We start from the raw sequence: 13455 nt of genomic DNA, 5'->3' as shown, positions 1-13455 counted from the left end.
CTGAGAAATTGCGTCCATCAATCACATCATTCCTAGAAATTCGTGCACATTTTTAGATTTCACATGCAACTACTTTTTTTGAATTTCAAAAGTCCACAAAATTCTATCTACTTCCCTCTATTTTCATTCTATAAATAGGGGACTTCCCACACCAAACTTAACTTTTTGGCTTCTCATATTCTCTTCAAGTTCTAGACTCTCAATATTGTGCAATCATCTAGCTAGAAAATTCCAGCTTCTCTCTCCAATGAACATTTCCTTCTTTCATTCTTCAGGCAATCTCATCCTTATGTTTTAATCAGTAAGTTTCTTTTCTGTTTCCTTTATGACTGATCACTTCGATATCACTACATTTTCACCAAGATACAAACATGTTTCTAAAGTTATTAGGGTAGAAATCGTTTCTTCTTCTTCGCATTCTTCATCTTCATTTTTTGCTTTTTTTGACCAAAACTCCAATTTTGAGTATATCCTAGAATTGTCCGAGCCAATAGAAGTCATGAGTTCTCCCATTTCTTCTTTAAGAACTCTCTCCGTATATCTCAGAATAGATCCTATAGAATAGGCTAATGCCTTAGAACAACACCCTTAGTCTAATATGTCCCTCTAGAGGTGCTCAATATTGAGTAGAGAGATAGTCAGGTTGGGGTGCATGACCAAGGCCACAACTTGAATGCTCAAACCAACCTACCTGACCCTGCTATCACAAACTTCTGCCATATCCCCAATTTTTCCTCTACTCTTTTTCAAGGGTACGTAGACAAGTTAGTGGCCACTTATTCTATCCTTGAGTCCTTCGAGCCTAGGGCAATTAGCCTTGATGAAGGAGCCAACCGATCTCTTCTTGGATACGTTGCTATTTATAAGGAATAGCTCATCTTAGTGCTGAGACTTCCTATCCTAACTGCTCCTTTTAACATCCTTACTTATTGGAGGATTAGGATCACCCAACTCCACCCCAATTTTGTTAGAACTATCATAGGCCTTTTAATCTACCATTATCTTTGTGTAATTCCTTATTCTCTTCCTTTATTCAGTGAGTATTATATAAAATTTCTCAACTCAAGTGATTCTATTTTGCTAGGCATTCAACTAGCAAAAGATAGCAAGGACACTCTCAATATTTTCTACGAAGTTCTTTCTTCCATTAAAATTGGAAGAATGAATTCCTCTTTGTGAAAATCAACTTCTTTCCCCATAATTTTTGGAAGGTTAGGGAAGTCGAAACTGATCCATATCTTGCCGACTTAGACATGAATGCCATTGATTTACTCCTAAGTTCTAAAGTCAAATTATATGGTAAGGAGTTCTTTACCAGTCAAACTGTAGCAACCAAACTGGTTGGTTTTCTATCCAGTGACCAGGATAGAGATTTAATTGAGAAAGAATATGAGACTTATAATTTTCCCTTTCTCTTTTTCTTTACACTTAGAAATCTAACCCCTCTTTTTTTTTTTTTTTTATAGTCATACTGGCAGATTTTCCCAACTCCTGTCTTCAAGAACTCCTGCTTAGTCTTTTACTGACCAACAACAGGTTAGTCTTTCACCGCCCAATAGGTCAATATTCTTGCTGTTCAACCCTCCACAGATACTGAATAGAATAAAAGGCAGGGTAAGGAAAAGAAGATCGCATCGAAGAGTGGTCGCCCGGATGACGACCAACCATCTCCTCCATCAAAGAAGGTCACCTGTAATGTAGTCTAGTAGGTCGCCACGGGGGATTTTGATGCTAGGAGGACAGTCCGTTATGGGCTTCACTCAGCTAAGCAGTAGGCAAACCATCTGCTGCCACCATCGATGTGGCATTTCAGGTGCACGGTATTGTTCAAGCCCAGCTAACTTCCCACCATCCACGACCCCCATCATTTTTATCCATAATAGGATGTTTCTATTAACGATCTTAGTATCCATACATTGCCCACAAGTTAACCATGGTTCAGTATTGTTAAGGGACCAAAGATTCATAAAGCTGCCTTCCAATTCGCAGTTGATGGACATTTTCTATACTATCAGAGCTCAGGTGTGATGCCTATGAACCCTTATTTCAAGCAGTCTTCTCTCAAGAAAAGTTCTTTATTTTCTCTCTTCCAACGTCCTAGGTGATTTTAATATAGCAAGTTTATAATATAGTTTATTGATTCTCAAGCCATTTATAAACACTACCATTGCCACCTTTTCATCCTTATCTCAGAGTTGGGGACTTTTGTTATTGAAACGAGTCATATATTTCATGAGACACTCATCATGCCTTTGCTTTATCACTATTAAATGTGCTACATTCTTGGAATAAACTTTAGAAGGGACAAACTATATTGCAAACTACCTTGCTAATTTAGAGAAAGACCTGACTAACCCGGGAGGCAATTCTTGAAACCAAAGCCGAGTCCTTCCCTTCAAGAACATTGGGAATGTTTTACAACAAATTTTGTTTGCAGCAGTTTCCAACTGCATGTGAGTAAGAAACCTGAACAAGTGATCCTCTAGATCTGTAGATGCATCATACATATCCATGATACTAATTTTGAATCTCCTCGATAGAGGATAATCCTTAATTTGCTTAACAAATAAGGAAATTGTGTAAAGGTTTTCATACTGGTGGCTAAAGGATCAAATCGAGTTTATCCCAATTGGATCCTTGGGCATGTGACACTTCAAATAACTTCTTGTAGATCGGGTATGAAAGTGATGTGAGTGATGTTGACCAGCTTCTAAAATAGAATGTGCTCCCTAAGAGGGGATTGAACCCGTTTCCTCTAAGGAGGGTGATTATCTGAGTTATTTTTGGAGGATAAAGCTTGCCCTTCCTTTCTCTTTATTACAGCTTTTGAATTTTGCACTTCTTTCGCCTTGCCTTTTCCTTTCATTTGGTGAACAATGTCCTCAAATAAAGAGAGGTTATCTAATACAAAATTTCAGAATTCATTCTTTCTTCTCTTTTGAAATCTGATCATCATTGTTGTCCTAAGTTTATCCAGGATTGTCATGAGCTTCTTTGGGATTACTTTGATTAGTATTTCCAACAGTCTTCTTAGTGCGAGATTTTGCCATAAGAAAATTATTTTACTTTGCTCCTACAGATGGTGCCAATTGTTGAAGTAGTACTTCTTCTTACCAAGCTAAACTAGAAAGACAGGCTGGGAGTTCGGTCATGTGAAAGGTAGGGAGTTCGATCATGTGAATGCATAACTCTCTAAGAAACTTATAAGAAAAGAATCAATTTGTCGGGAATCTTAGGATCAAGTTTCTAAGATCACTTCGATGTTTAAGTCAGTTTTCAATTGACGAAAATTATAAGAGTTTAATAGTGTGTATTGTGTTTCAAATGCCTTACCTTATGGCATGTGTTGAAGAGATAGAGATTCAATCTTTTAGTTTGGTTGGGTAAACATTAGTCCATAATTTGGTTGAATAATATTAGTGTAGATGACAATTTTCCATCCTTAGTCTGATAAAGACAGTCATTATCATTTGTTGGTTAATGTTACACTTACTTCTGAGAGCCACAAGTTTATCCTTTTTTACCTGCTCTTGATTCAAAGAGAACTAATGGGTTCGAATTCGAGGCCAACTTAGTAATCGAGTTGGTGCAGTTCGGTAGCCACGTGGCATACATGCAAGGTATACCTCTTCGATGATCAATAAACTAGCATGGGTTTGGCCGTGCTACGCACTGGCCTACCCACTGATATGACCAACTTAATTATGGATTAAAAAATTACTATTTATTGATTTTTTTATTTTTTGAATTTGCTGTAACAACGAGGATAATTTGCTAAAAGGTCATAATGTATATATAGGTTCAAGAGGTAAATAATATGTAAATCACAACAGTAAATTACATAAACTAACCATGAAAAAAAGTAAAAAGTCTAAAAAAAAATGTAGAAAATGAAATTGAGTAGTATAAAACATGGAAACTGCTCAAACATCACAGCCTTTGCTTAGCAGATTTTTTGTCTGTCATTTGTGTCCAATGCCGGAATACAATACGAGCCTTAAAAGATGTTTGTGCCGTATAACTTGAAACGGGAAACTAAAAGCGGCAAAATTGGATAAATGGTTAACCAAAACTCGCTGCGTGCTAGTGTGATGTGAATAGTCGATAATAGTAGCGTATTTGATTTGGTCTGAAAACAAATGTTTTGAGCATAAAGCCATCCGTACCTGAGAAGACCGACTCGTTTGGAGTATTTAGCGAGTCTGCTGAATTATTAACGCTTCATTTAATTTGTGCAAAGACATATGTAAATCTAGCTTCCAATTCATAACAAACAGCTAAAATCATCATGCAACATTTGAAATTAAAAATAGAGGAAAAGCAAACATAAGCTAATCCTCAAAATTACCATCATAGTGATTCTTTTATGCATAACATCAAACACATGGCGGTCTTTAATTAACAGAAGGCAATTAATAGAAGGCAACAACATTCAAACTGAAAAATTGCAGTTCAGAATAGAAGGAAAGAAGATAGAAACATACCTTTTTTTTTAAGCAACAATATGATGGAAAAAAAGCTTGTTTCAGAACAAGAATGTCGTATCTCTGTCACTCATTTCCTAAGCAAAATCAGGGACACCAACTAATACTAAACAGAAACAAAAACATAACGAAACTTCTAAATGAAAAAGACCAGCACTTTGATACTCCTTAGTCAAAAAGACTGAAGCCCATATCATCATCGGACTCCTCTTTCTCTTCTACTTTCTCCTCTTTCTTATCCTTAGCAACAGGTGCAGCGACAGCACCTCCAGCTGCAGCAGCAGCAACTGCAACACCAGCACCACCACCAGCGGGTACTGAAGCCAACTTCTCCCTACCAGTTGCAATCATCTCTGTGATATCCTTACCATCCACTTGAGATAAAAGCAAATCGATTTTTTCATCATCAACATTAGCTCCAACGGAAGCAAGGATGGCCTTAATATCCTTGGCAGAGGGACAGGTGTTTCTTCCCAACAAGGCCAACAAATATGCGGTGACCACCTTTATCTCTGATATACAGTGGAAATCCAAAAGAATGGAGAGATTGATTGCTGATCGGCTGCGGCGCCCGAAGATAGGGTTTTAACGCGAGGAAAATGAAACATACCTATATTTTCTGTACTTGTACCATACATGATTAAAAATTCTTTTTTGAAAGTAAACATCACTTCAAATCAAATACCGGGAAAAGAGGAGAGTTTCAGTGCTAAATTCAAACCAAGTACCAAAATGATTGATAAATTGGTACCGGATTCATCCCTAAAGTGAGCTGATTTTGAGGGAAAAGAAATATCACTGAACTGATTTTGGGGGCAAAAGAAATCTTCACGTGTATGTGGAGGATTTTTTGGGTTGCAATCAAAATGAAGTACAATTAGTTGTTGGAGGAATTGGTAGAAAAGTGAAGATTTTGCAGACTTATAGGTACCTATCTCACCGAAAGACAGGGGAAGGAAATTCTAGTTCTGAAAGCTAAACAACGACCAAAAATGATGATTAATAGAGAATCATTAGGGCTAAGTGTTAAACTAACCACTTGTTAATTATGGTGCTTCACTAATTAACGGGTCTAACATGAGTTATACTAATAAGACCAACTCCATTATCTTAATTAATCCAAAAACAGCCCATGTGATAAAAGGACCCACAAATAGTCTACAACTATTTGTATTTGATCAGAAAATTATACAAGAAATAATTTCAAATGTACAAAAATAACCCTAAATAGTTAGCAACTATTTAAAGAGCTAGTTTTCATAAAAGGATTCAATTGACCTTTCCCACCAATTAAAAACCAAACAAAAGGAACAAATGAAAATAATTAAATCATTTTTACCAATTAGCCCCTAAATAGTAAAGAACTATTAAGCCTTTGAATTTGGACACCAAGGCTCAAATAGACATTTCTCACTCTTTAATGGCCAAAATAAAGAAACGGAAATTGCTTCTTACAATGACATCTTGACACTTGGCATCAATGGAGATCTTGAGTTGTTCTCTACCCTAAATAGTAAGGAACTATTAAACCTTTGAATTTGGACACCAAGACTCAAATAGACATTTCTCACTCTTTAATGGTCAAAATAAAGAAACGAAAATTGCTTCTTACAATGACACCTTGACACTTGGCATCAATGGAGAACTTGAGTTGTTCTCTTATCTAGTTGGTAGATACTGCACCCGTTACAAAAAATCAGGGGATTGTTGCATTTAACACATTTTTCTTGCCAAAACCCAAAACCCAAAACTTTGTTGCCCTTTTTCCTCACAGCACCTATTTTTCCAGGTATAGTTTATTCACTGTTCAAATTCTCACACACAGCGCACTTCTATGTGTGTGATTGTATGACATTCTTGATGAATTTCAGACGATGGGTTTGAATTCAAGCATCTAAATTCCGCTGAATTTTTATTGTTTGTGGACAGAGATAAATAAAAGGGATGATGGGGTTTGAGGAAATGGAACCCGTATTTGGGCAGCTGAAAGCAGAGTGGTGTTCAGCTCCTCAGCAAACGACACCTTTGGAGCCTTTCCTCTTCCTTGCTGGTCCCCTGCCAAATAACCCATCTACCCTCCGCATCCATGTCAGTGACTTCCATTCCAACACCTGGGCAGCGGTTAAATCTCATAGCCAACTTGAAGACATGGTCAATCTGATCTTTTTTCTTGGTTTAAGGGTTCCTTTTTTTTAAAAAAAAAAAAATTCTGTTGATGATGTACACCTATGGTAGCATGACGTACAACTCTTAGATGAAGGAGTTTCTTTGGCAGCTTTTTGAATCATTGTTTAAGTTGTGGGCAGCTAAAGATTGGAAGAGAAATAGGGAATGTAAAGAAGTAATTGATAGTACATTATTAGAGTAAGTGAATAAATTGATTAAGATTCTTAAAGGAGGTACAAATTGCTTGTTGGATGGTTGAGATGTGCGTTTAAAAGTGAGAGAAGTTAGGCTTCCAACTTAAAACGCATTGAAAATGAGTGCAATGTAGAACTATAGCAGTGTCATTTAGTCAGAATCTGCATAAACAAAGTATTGTTAGCACACCTTTGTTGCCAAAATTCAGAAATTTTTTGAAAACTTTCAAGGTTGGGAAAACACATACAATCTTTTGATTGCAAAAAGTATAAAAATTTGTAGAACATGTGCCAAAATATGCATGTAATGACTATGCCCAATTTTTTGCTACTTGATTCTAGTCTTGTAGGAACTCACTCTGTGGAGATATTAAAAACTTGAAATCTCGAGTATAAGCTTTCTATGATTGCTAATTTTGAGCTCAGTGGATCAGGTGGGACATCTTTTAAGAAGAATCTGCTAAAGAAAAATCTGTTGACCCTCTTAATTTCCATTAGAATCAGACATTACAGGAGGTTGATTTGATACTGATTTGGGCATTTTGAGTAATTAACGATTAAAGTTCATTATTAAACAAGTAAAAAGTGTCTGTGGTGTCATTGTTATGGTAGTTACTAATTACACATGGAACTTTGGGATGGGTTTTTGGACTACTTTTGGTGTTTTGAGTTTCTAAAAGAAATAACGCTTTGCTTTCTTAGATTTGAAGGTCATTGTTCAATTTTCCAACAGGACCTTGCTTTCTTATGGCATGAAAGGATACATAACTATACTTTCCCTAATTCTTTCTTTGTGAATGGTACTTCCCAAAATTAACTTACTGTGTTTTGATTCCTTTTTTTAAATTCATCGTTGTTGTAATTTCTTCATTCTCAGAGGGACAGCATTGGAATAGGTGGATCCTGGTCTGAGTTTGTAGAATACGTGGTTGCTTCAATAAAGTCTGATGACGTAAAGCTTGTTATGGAGGGAGAATCCAAATCAGGAGGTGTTTTACTGTCTTTTGCTTTTTGGTTTGATGCATAAAGTCAGTATTCCTTCTGTTTCTGCCCTAAATGAAACCTTCTATGTTGGACATGTTGAAGAATGATGTGGAATCATTTCTTGTTTTAGTTGCTGACTTAGAATCTTATTTTAAATGCATGGAATGTAAACCAACCATACCGTTTGCATGATCTGATTTTTGTGGGATTAGATTTACTGCAGTTAAGGGTTCAGATATCGCTTGGCCTGATATCTTCTTCTGAGTAAATGAGGCTTAATTTTTCACATTGTTTTGGTTTCCTTTCTTTGCCTTGGTTTACCTCGTATTTTGCATTTTTGCTTTCTGCCTTCTTTGTTTTGGGGAAGTGCATGGGAAAATTTTTTTGGGGGGAAGATATTGGGGAGCTCTAAGCTCCTTGAATTTTCCCATTCTATCTGCAGCGTATTCCCCCAAGTGCAACCATCTTTGCTAAATAATTACAAGAGAATTCAATAGGAGAAGGTACTTTTTTATCATAAGCTTGGGAATTATATTTTGTTTTGTTTTGTCTCCTTCCTGTGAGACAGAAAGAGTAGGGTTACCATGATGATGAGATATATTTAGTTTTCCCTACCATCTAGTAGCTCCATTTTATGGTATAGATTGATTTCTGTCTATTTACTTTGCCGGAGTTAAAGCTGTTTCTAAGTGTTATGTTCATTTTGGCTGCCAAATGGGCATGTCTTCTTCTAGATTTGAGCGCTTAAATGGTGAATTACAGGAAAAATGAATTATATTGTCTTTTTGTTGTCATTTTCACTTCATGAATCATGGGACAACTGCTGCCCTGTATTTGTTTCTCTGCAAGATTTGCTTTGCTTTCCCCATGCTTAGTCAGCTTACATGAATGTGTCTCTACTTTGTATCTGATTTCTGAGTCACCTGTAAGTCTTTTGCAGGCGCTGCTTATGCAAAATTAATTGCTCAAAAAGCAAAGGGAATGCCTCGCATCTCTGTTTCTCTTGTAAAACTCGTTGATGTCAATGCAAGTGAGGCTATGGCAAATCTTTCGCTGGAGCTGTACAAGGCATATAAGAATATGCATATTTCACTTATAAAAGGTTCTTTTCTCATCTAAGCTCGCGATGCTCAAATAAGGGACAGATAGTCTTCCCTTCAATTATGGCATCTGAAAGGGGTTTTCATACTATATACACTTATGAATGGTGGAAAACAAGGAACTTTTTATTTTTGCAGACCATATGGATTCTCTTACTCTTTAAACTGGTGGAAAAGGGCATCTTCTACTTTTCATTTCAGTGAAGAATGTGATTAGGTGGTTCAAACATAGCTAAGCAGTTATATACCACTAGTATTTAGACCAAGGTTTCCTCTACTCCACTGCTCTAGTAGATGGTTTTTTCGATTAATAAGTTTCTTCATGGTTCATATTACTTTCTTAGATGTCTTCTTGTTATATTATCTTTTGCAAGGTTTTAACTTTTATCTTTTAATAGAAGGCCTTCTTTGAGGCTCCTTATGAAGCAAGGAAAGCTTGTAGGGTGGAGAGGTGACTGATTGCTCTTGTTTAAACACCAAATGGGTGATAAGGCACTAATTGACTTGCAAATGTTTTGGCACAATACCAATAATTATCTTGGTGTTTCCTCCTTATTAGCAACGAGTCTGGGCTAGTATTCATCACTTCTTATTGCCTTCCCCAGATGTGCTCAGAGTTTTTTTTTTTTCTGTCTGTGTTTGCATTTTTCTATTTGTTTTTGAAATATTGATAATGAGTATATGCGTAATAAAATAAAACCATGCATCTGGTTATTTATCTGACTATGACTTTGATTGTTCCTTCAGAGGAGACACGCTGTTGTCAGTTGACAAATAGAATAGCAGCAGAACAGGTATGTTTGTTGCTATAGCCCTCCAAAATGTTCTTCTAGTAATGTTCTTCTTGAGCTTGTGAAAGCTGCACCAGCTGATGCCAAATTAGTGAACAATATTACTTTTGGTGACAAAATACCAATTTCTTGAAAAATTCTTTGAATGAGGCATTTAAATTAAACTTGGGAAGTACTGATTCCTTAGAGAATTATCTTGACTTTAGGCTACTATCTGTCTTACGACAATGTATAAATTGCATATTACTCCTTTGGTTGTCTATCCAGTTAAAGCTTTAGCTGTGAGGATCTTGATTTAGCTGAAGCAATTCCTCTGTAATACTTGCAACCTAAAAGTTTGAGCTGCATAATGTTAACTTATGACCTAATTATGTTTGGTTGTGTTTTGGTTGTTGACTTCTGTTGCACACCATGAGAAAGTGTCTGGTTCTCATGCAATAATAATTAGTGCTGAAAAGTTTTTTCTAAATTGGTGTTTGTAGAAAACTTGAATAAAAAAGGTTTATGAGATTAGTCTGGTGATACCTGTCTAGCCATCTTGTTGTAATCAAGTATGTAAAGAATCTTGTTAATGTTGAGATATATTTATCTCTTTGGTGGCATAGCGGATGATGTGAATTGCTATGTATTCTTTTATGATATGTTTGCTTCATCTATTTTTCAGGCAAAGAGTGAAACTCTTCAGAAACAACTCAACTCGATGCTATTCTCAAAAAAGCAAAAGTTGCAGAAGATGAATGATGATACAACTTCAGATGGTGTTTTAGTTACGCCATCACAAGATTCTCCAGGTACCCAATTCATGATGAGCTAATCCTTGATTGGGTATTTGCTATGTAATTAAGATGAAGTTTCTGATCTTAGTTTAACACCATAGGGGATTATGATTGAGAGGAATATGTTTTCTGGGATGGCTGATATCAGTATAGTAAACAAAATAGGGTGACAATCTGGTTAAAGGAAAGGTTATGCATTTATGGTGTTTGGTCAGTTGTAGAGACTGATTGGATCTTGTTCCTAAACCATGCAACCAGGGTATCTTTCCACTGTAGAGGTGTATATCATTCTCTCTTCGAATTGGCAAGTAATGTATTTTATCTGAACCCAAGGGGTGCATGTATGTGGACAAGCTGAAGGTGACTATGAAAAGAGCAACAGAAATTATGTCCATCAATTTTGGTAAAGATAATACAATCTGGTATAAAAACATCTCAAAACACCCTAGCAAGATATACAACACAGAACATTAGTACTGATGCAACTTTCTGCTGTACCATTTGTACCAACTTTCCTGTGGATTAGGTTTCTTTTTTCTGACTCCCCCTAAGCACTGTTGGCTTTATGTATTCACTCACTACTCCGTTCACACATTCTCCTGGTAATCTATCAGCATCCTTATCCTTTTATGTTTGAATAATCATATCTGCAGATGTAAGTTTAATGCTCTTAGATTTGTCCAAGATAACCAACATAGTTCAAATATGATCTGGAATCCTCTAGTCCACCGTTGAATGATATCTAAAGTGGCTTTGACTGCCTCTAGTTATAACATGTAATGCATCTCTTTCAGTGTCCAATAACCAACAACGTCTACATATGACGTCGATGATCTCTCTTGGTGTCTTTTAGTTCAAGGACATATGAAGTGGCTTTACTTGTCTTTCGTTATTATGAACATATTATATCTCTTGGATCAATTCACAACAAGCTTGTTCATTTACACAAGATTCAGGCAACTGCTGGCTTGACAATTGGGTTCTTATTTGATTTCTCCTTTTCTTTTCTTCTTTTCTTTTTTCTGTAAAGGCAGGTTACTAAGTAACTGGTTGCGTAACTGGCTTAGTACAAGCCCTTTCTTTTCTTTTTTGCTTTTTTTTTCTCACTTTCCTTTTCCTCATATATGGAAAGATAAAGAGTAGATTTCCAAATTGCAGATAAGCAAGCAGCACAAATCTCAGCATCAACAAAAGGCACAACTCGTGTTGTACCAGCTTATCGCAGGTCACTGACTTGTCCAGCAAACTTCATTTTATATTTTACCCTTGTGTGATTTTGACAGTTGTTGTTTGGCAGGGCAAAAGTACGAGGAGTTTTTCTACAGGACAGTGATGATGATGATGCATGAGATTATGAAGGATGATGGCTTAATCTATGTGATGGCTAGACTTTCAGAAAGTCAGCTCTTCTGTTTATGATAGGATATACAAGACTAATTATCAAACTTGCAGAAACTTAGATGGGTTAGATGGTCTTAGGCTGTAGAAAATAGATCTTTGCTACTAGCGGATCAATATAGCTCAGTATATGTTTTTCTCTCTCCTGGAAAAAAGGGATGTAAAATGCCATCTAGTTTGAGGCATACCTACTTCTTCAGTGCTTGCTTGTAGAGAATCTTTTGAAAGACATTGATTTATGATTATTAAAGGAAAGAATTTACTCAGTTCCAAAGTTTTTCTGTTGGAGAAAATGTTAGGAGTCCTGCTATTACACAATTATATGTTCTTAATTCTGTGACTTATCTGGAATTTTTTTTAATTCATTTCAAGAACTGCTAGTTGTGTTATCAGAAGGAAATGAGAAAAGCTGGGAAAATTTGTGCCATGTGTGTAACATTAACAATCTTACCGGGCATTTTTAAGCCATAACTTTATTGTTTGCATTTTCCCTTATTATGATGTTCCATAATTTATCTCATGCTTGCAGAAATGCTAATAACTTCACTTTGATTCTCTTGCCAAATATAAAGTAAATAAATTGGATAAATGGAGTATTATCGTGTCATGGACAACCAATGTCAGGTGTCACGGTTTGATGTCTTTTTTGCTTCACAATATGCTACAGTTTGTAGATCATTATTACTATGAACTTTAGTCGTCCTTTTATATGATCCTTTGGATGTACATGGGCTACACTCCGCATATGGTCCATGATGTTTCGGCCTAGAGGAAGAGACACCCCCATTGTCTTGATGGTTTGGATGTTCCACTGCTCGAGGACCATCTACCAGGAAAAACAAGTGCTTTTAGCAGACCTGCATTAGACATGATGCTTGAAGTCCCTTGCTAAAAGATATTTCTAGGGCTTGTAGGCAAATGGTACTGTGTGATGATATAGATAATTCAGCTAAAGCATCAATACCCATTGGCGTATATGGAGTTTTCTATATTTCTACCAGTAAAGGGATGCAGTTTTGTGACTTTCATATTCTAATCCCTATGTCCTGCATTTTTTATCGTCTGCAGAGTTGACAGTTCTTCTCCTAGCTGAATGTTTTCAAGAAAATGTGTGGACGTGTTTTCTTCTGCTGAATCTTTTTTACTTGGTCTAAAAAAGAATCAAGTATAGTTACAAGTCCCGGATTCCTGAACTTTACCGGTAAATACCATGTTTCTCAAAGTACTGCATCTCAATTGATTCGGAAATCAGAAGAACAGATTTACGCAATAAGTATTCCTGCTGTTGAAGTGGCTTTGCTGAGAAAATCTTTGTTGCATGAGACGATAGAATGCTTATAGTGTTCAGGAAGTGCCTGTTAGAGATGCACAATAGAGCCAGAGCTGAGAATTTTACCTGATTTTGCCCATTTTTGAGCTAGTTTTGCTGTTGGTATTATTCATCTTTAGGTGTCTGCCTGTGCTAGTCATGCTTATATCTGAACTTGACATCCTTGAAGGTGATTTTGTGGAACTTACTTTTGGCATCTTGGAACCTAGAGAAACTGGAAGAGAAACTTTTA

General features: G+C 36.3%; 2 protein-coding genes across 3 annotated transcripts; one reads left to right on the top strand and one right to left on the bottom strand.

Moving 5' to 3' along the window:
• Nucleotides 1-4511: 4511 nt before the first annotated feature.
• LOC113776991 (60S acidic ribosomal protein P2A-like) lies at nt 4512-5122 on the bottom strand. The gene is made up of 2 exons (XM_027322042.1): nt 5095-5122; nt 4512-4996 (listed from the first exon to the last, which is right to left on the bottom strand). The coding sequence occupies exons 1-2, from the start codon at nt 5120-5122 to the stop codon at nt 4653-4655; spliced, it is 372 nt and encodes a 123-aa protein (XP_027177843.1). The 3' UTR covers nt 4512-4652.
• A 1073-nt stretch (nt 5123-6195) lies between these two features.
• Nucleotides 6196-12159, top strand: LOC113777464. Of its 2 annotated transcripts, XM_027322553.1 has the most exons (8): nt 6196-6273; nt 6414-6635; nt 7722-7833; nt 8769-8930; nt 9676-9722; nt 10384-10510; nt 11654-11720; nt 11793-12159. In XM_027322553.1, exons 2-8 carry the CDS (start codon nt 6429-6431, stop codon nt 11842-11844), a joined length of 774 nt encoding a protein of 257 aa, XP_027178354.1. In that variant the 5' UTR covers nt 6196-6273; nt 6414-6428; the 3' UTR covers nt 11845-12159. The 2 variants fall into 2 exon arrangements, with proteins under 2 accessions (XP_027178354.1, XP_027178353.1); XM_027322552.1 differs by having other exon boundaries at nt 6197-6635.
• Nucleotides 12160-13455: the final 1296 nt, after the last annotated feature.

This window comes from Coffea eugenioides, chromosome 7 (assembly GCF_003713205.1).
Source record: "Coffea eugenioides isolate CCC68of chromosome 7, Ceug_1.0, whole genome shotgun sequence".
Taxonomy (NCBI): Eukaryota; Viridiplantae; Streptophyta; class Magnoliopsida; order Gentianales; family Rubiaceae; genus Coffea; species Coffea eugenioides.
The sequence above is the reverse complement of the archived record's forward strand: the minus strand, read 5'-3'. Positions and strand labels throughout refer to the sequence as shown.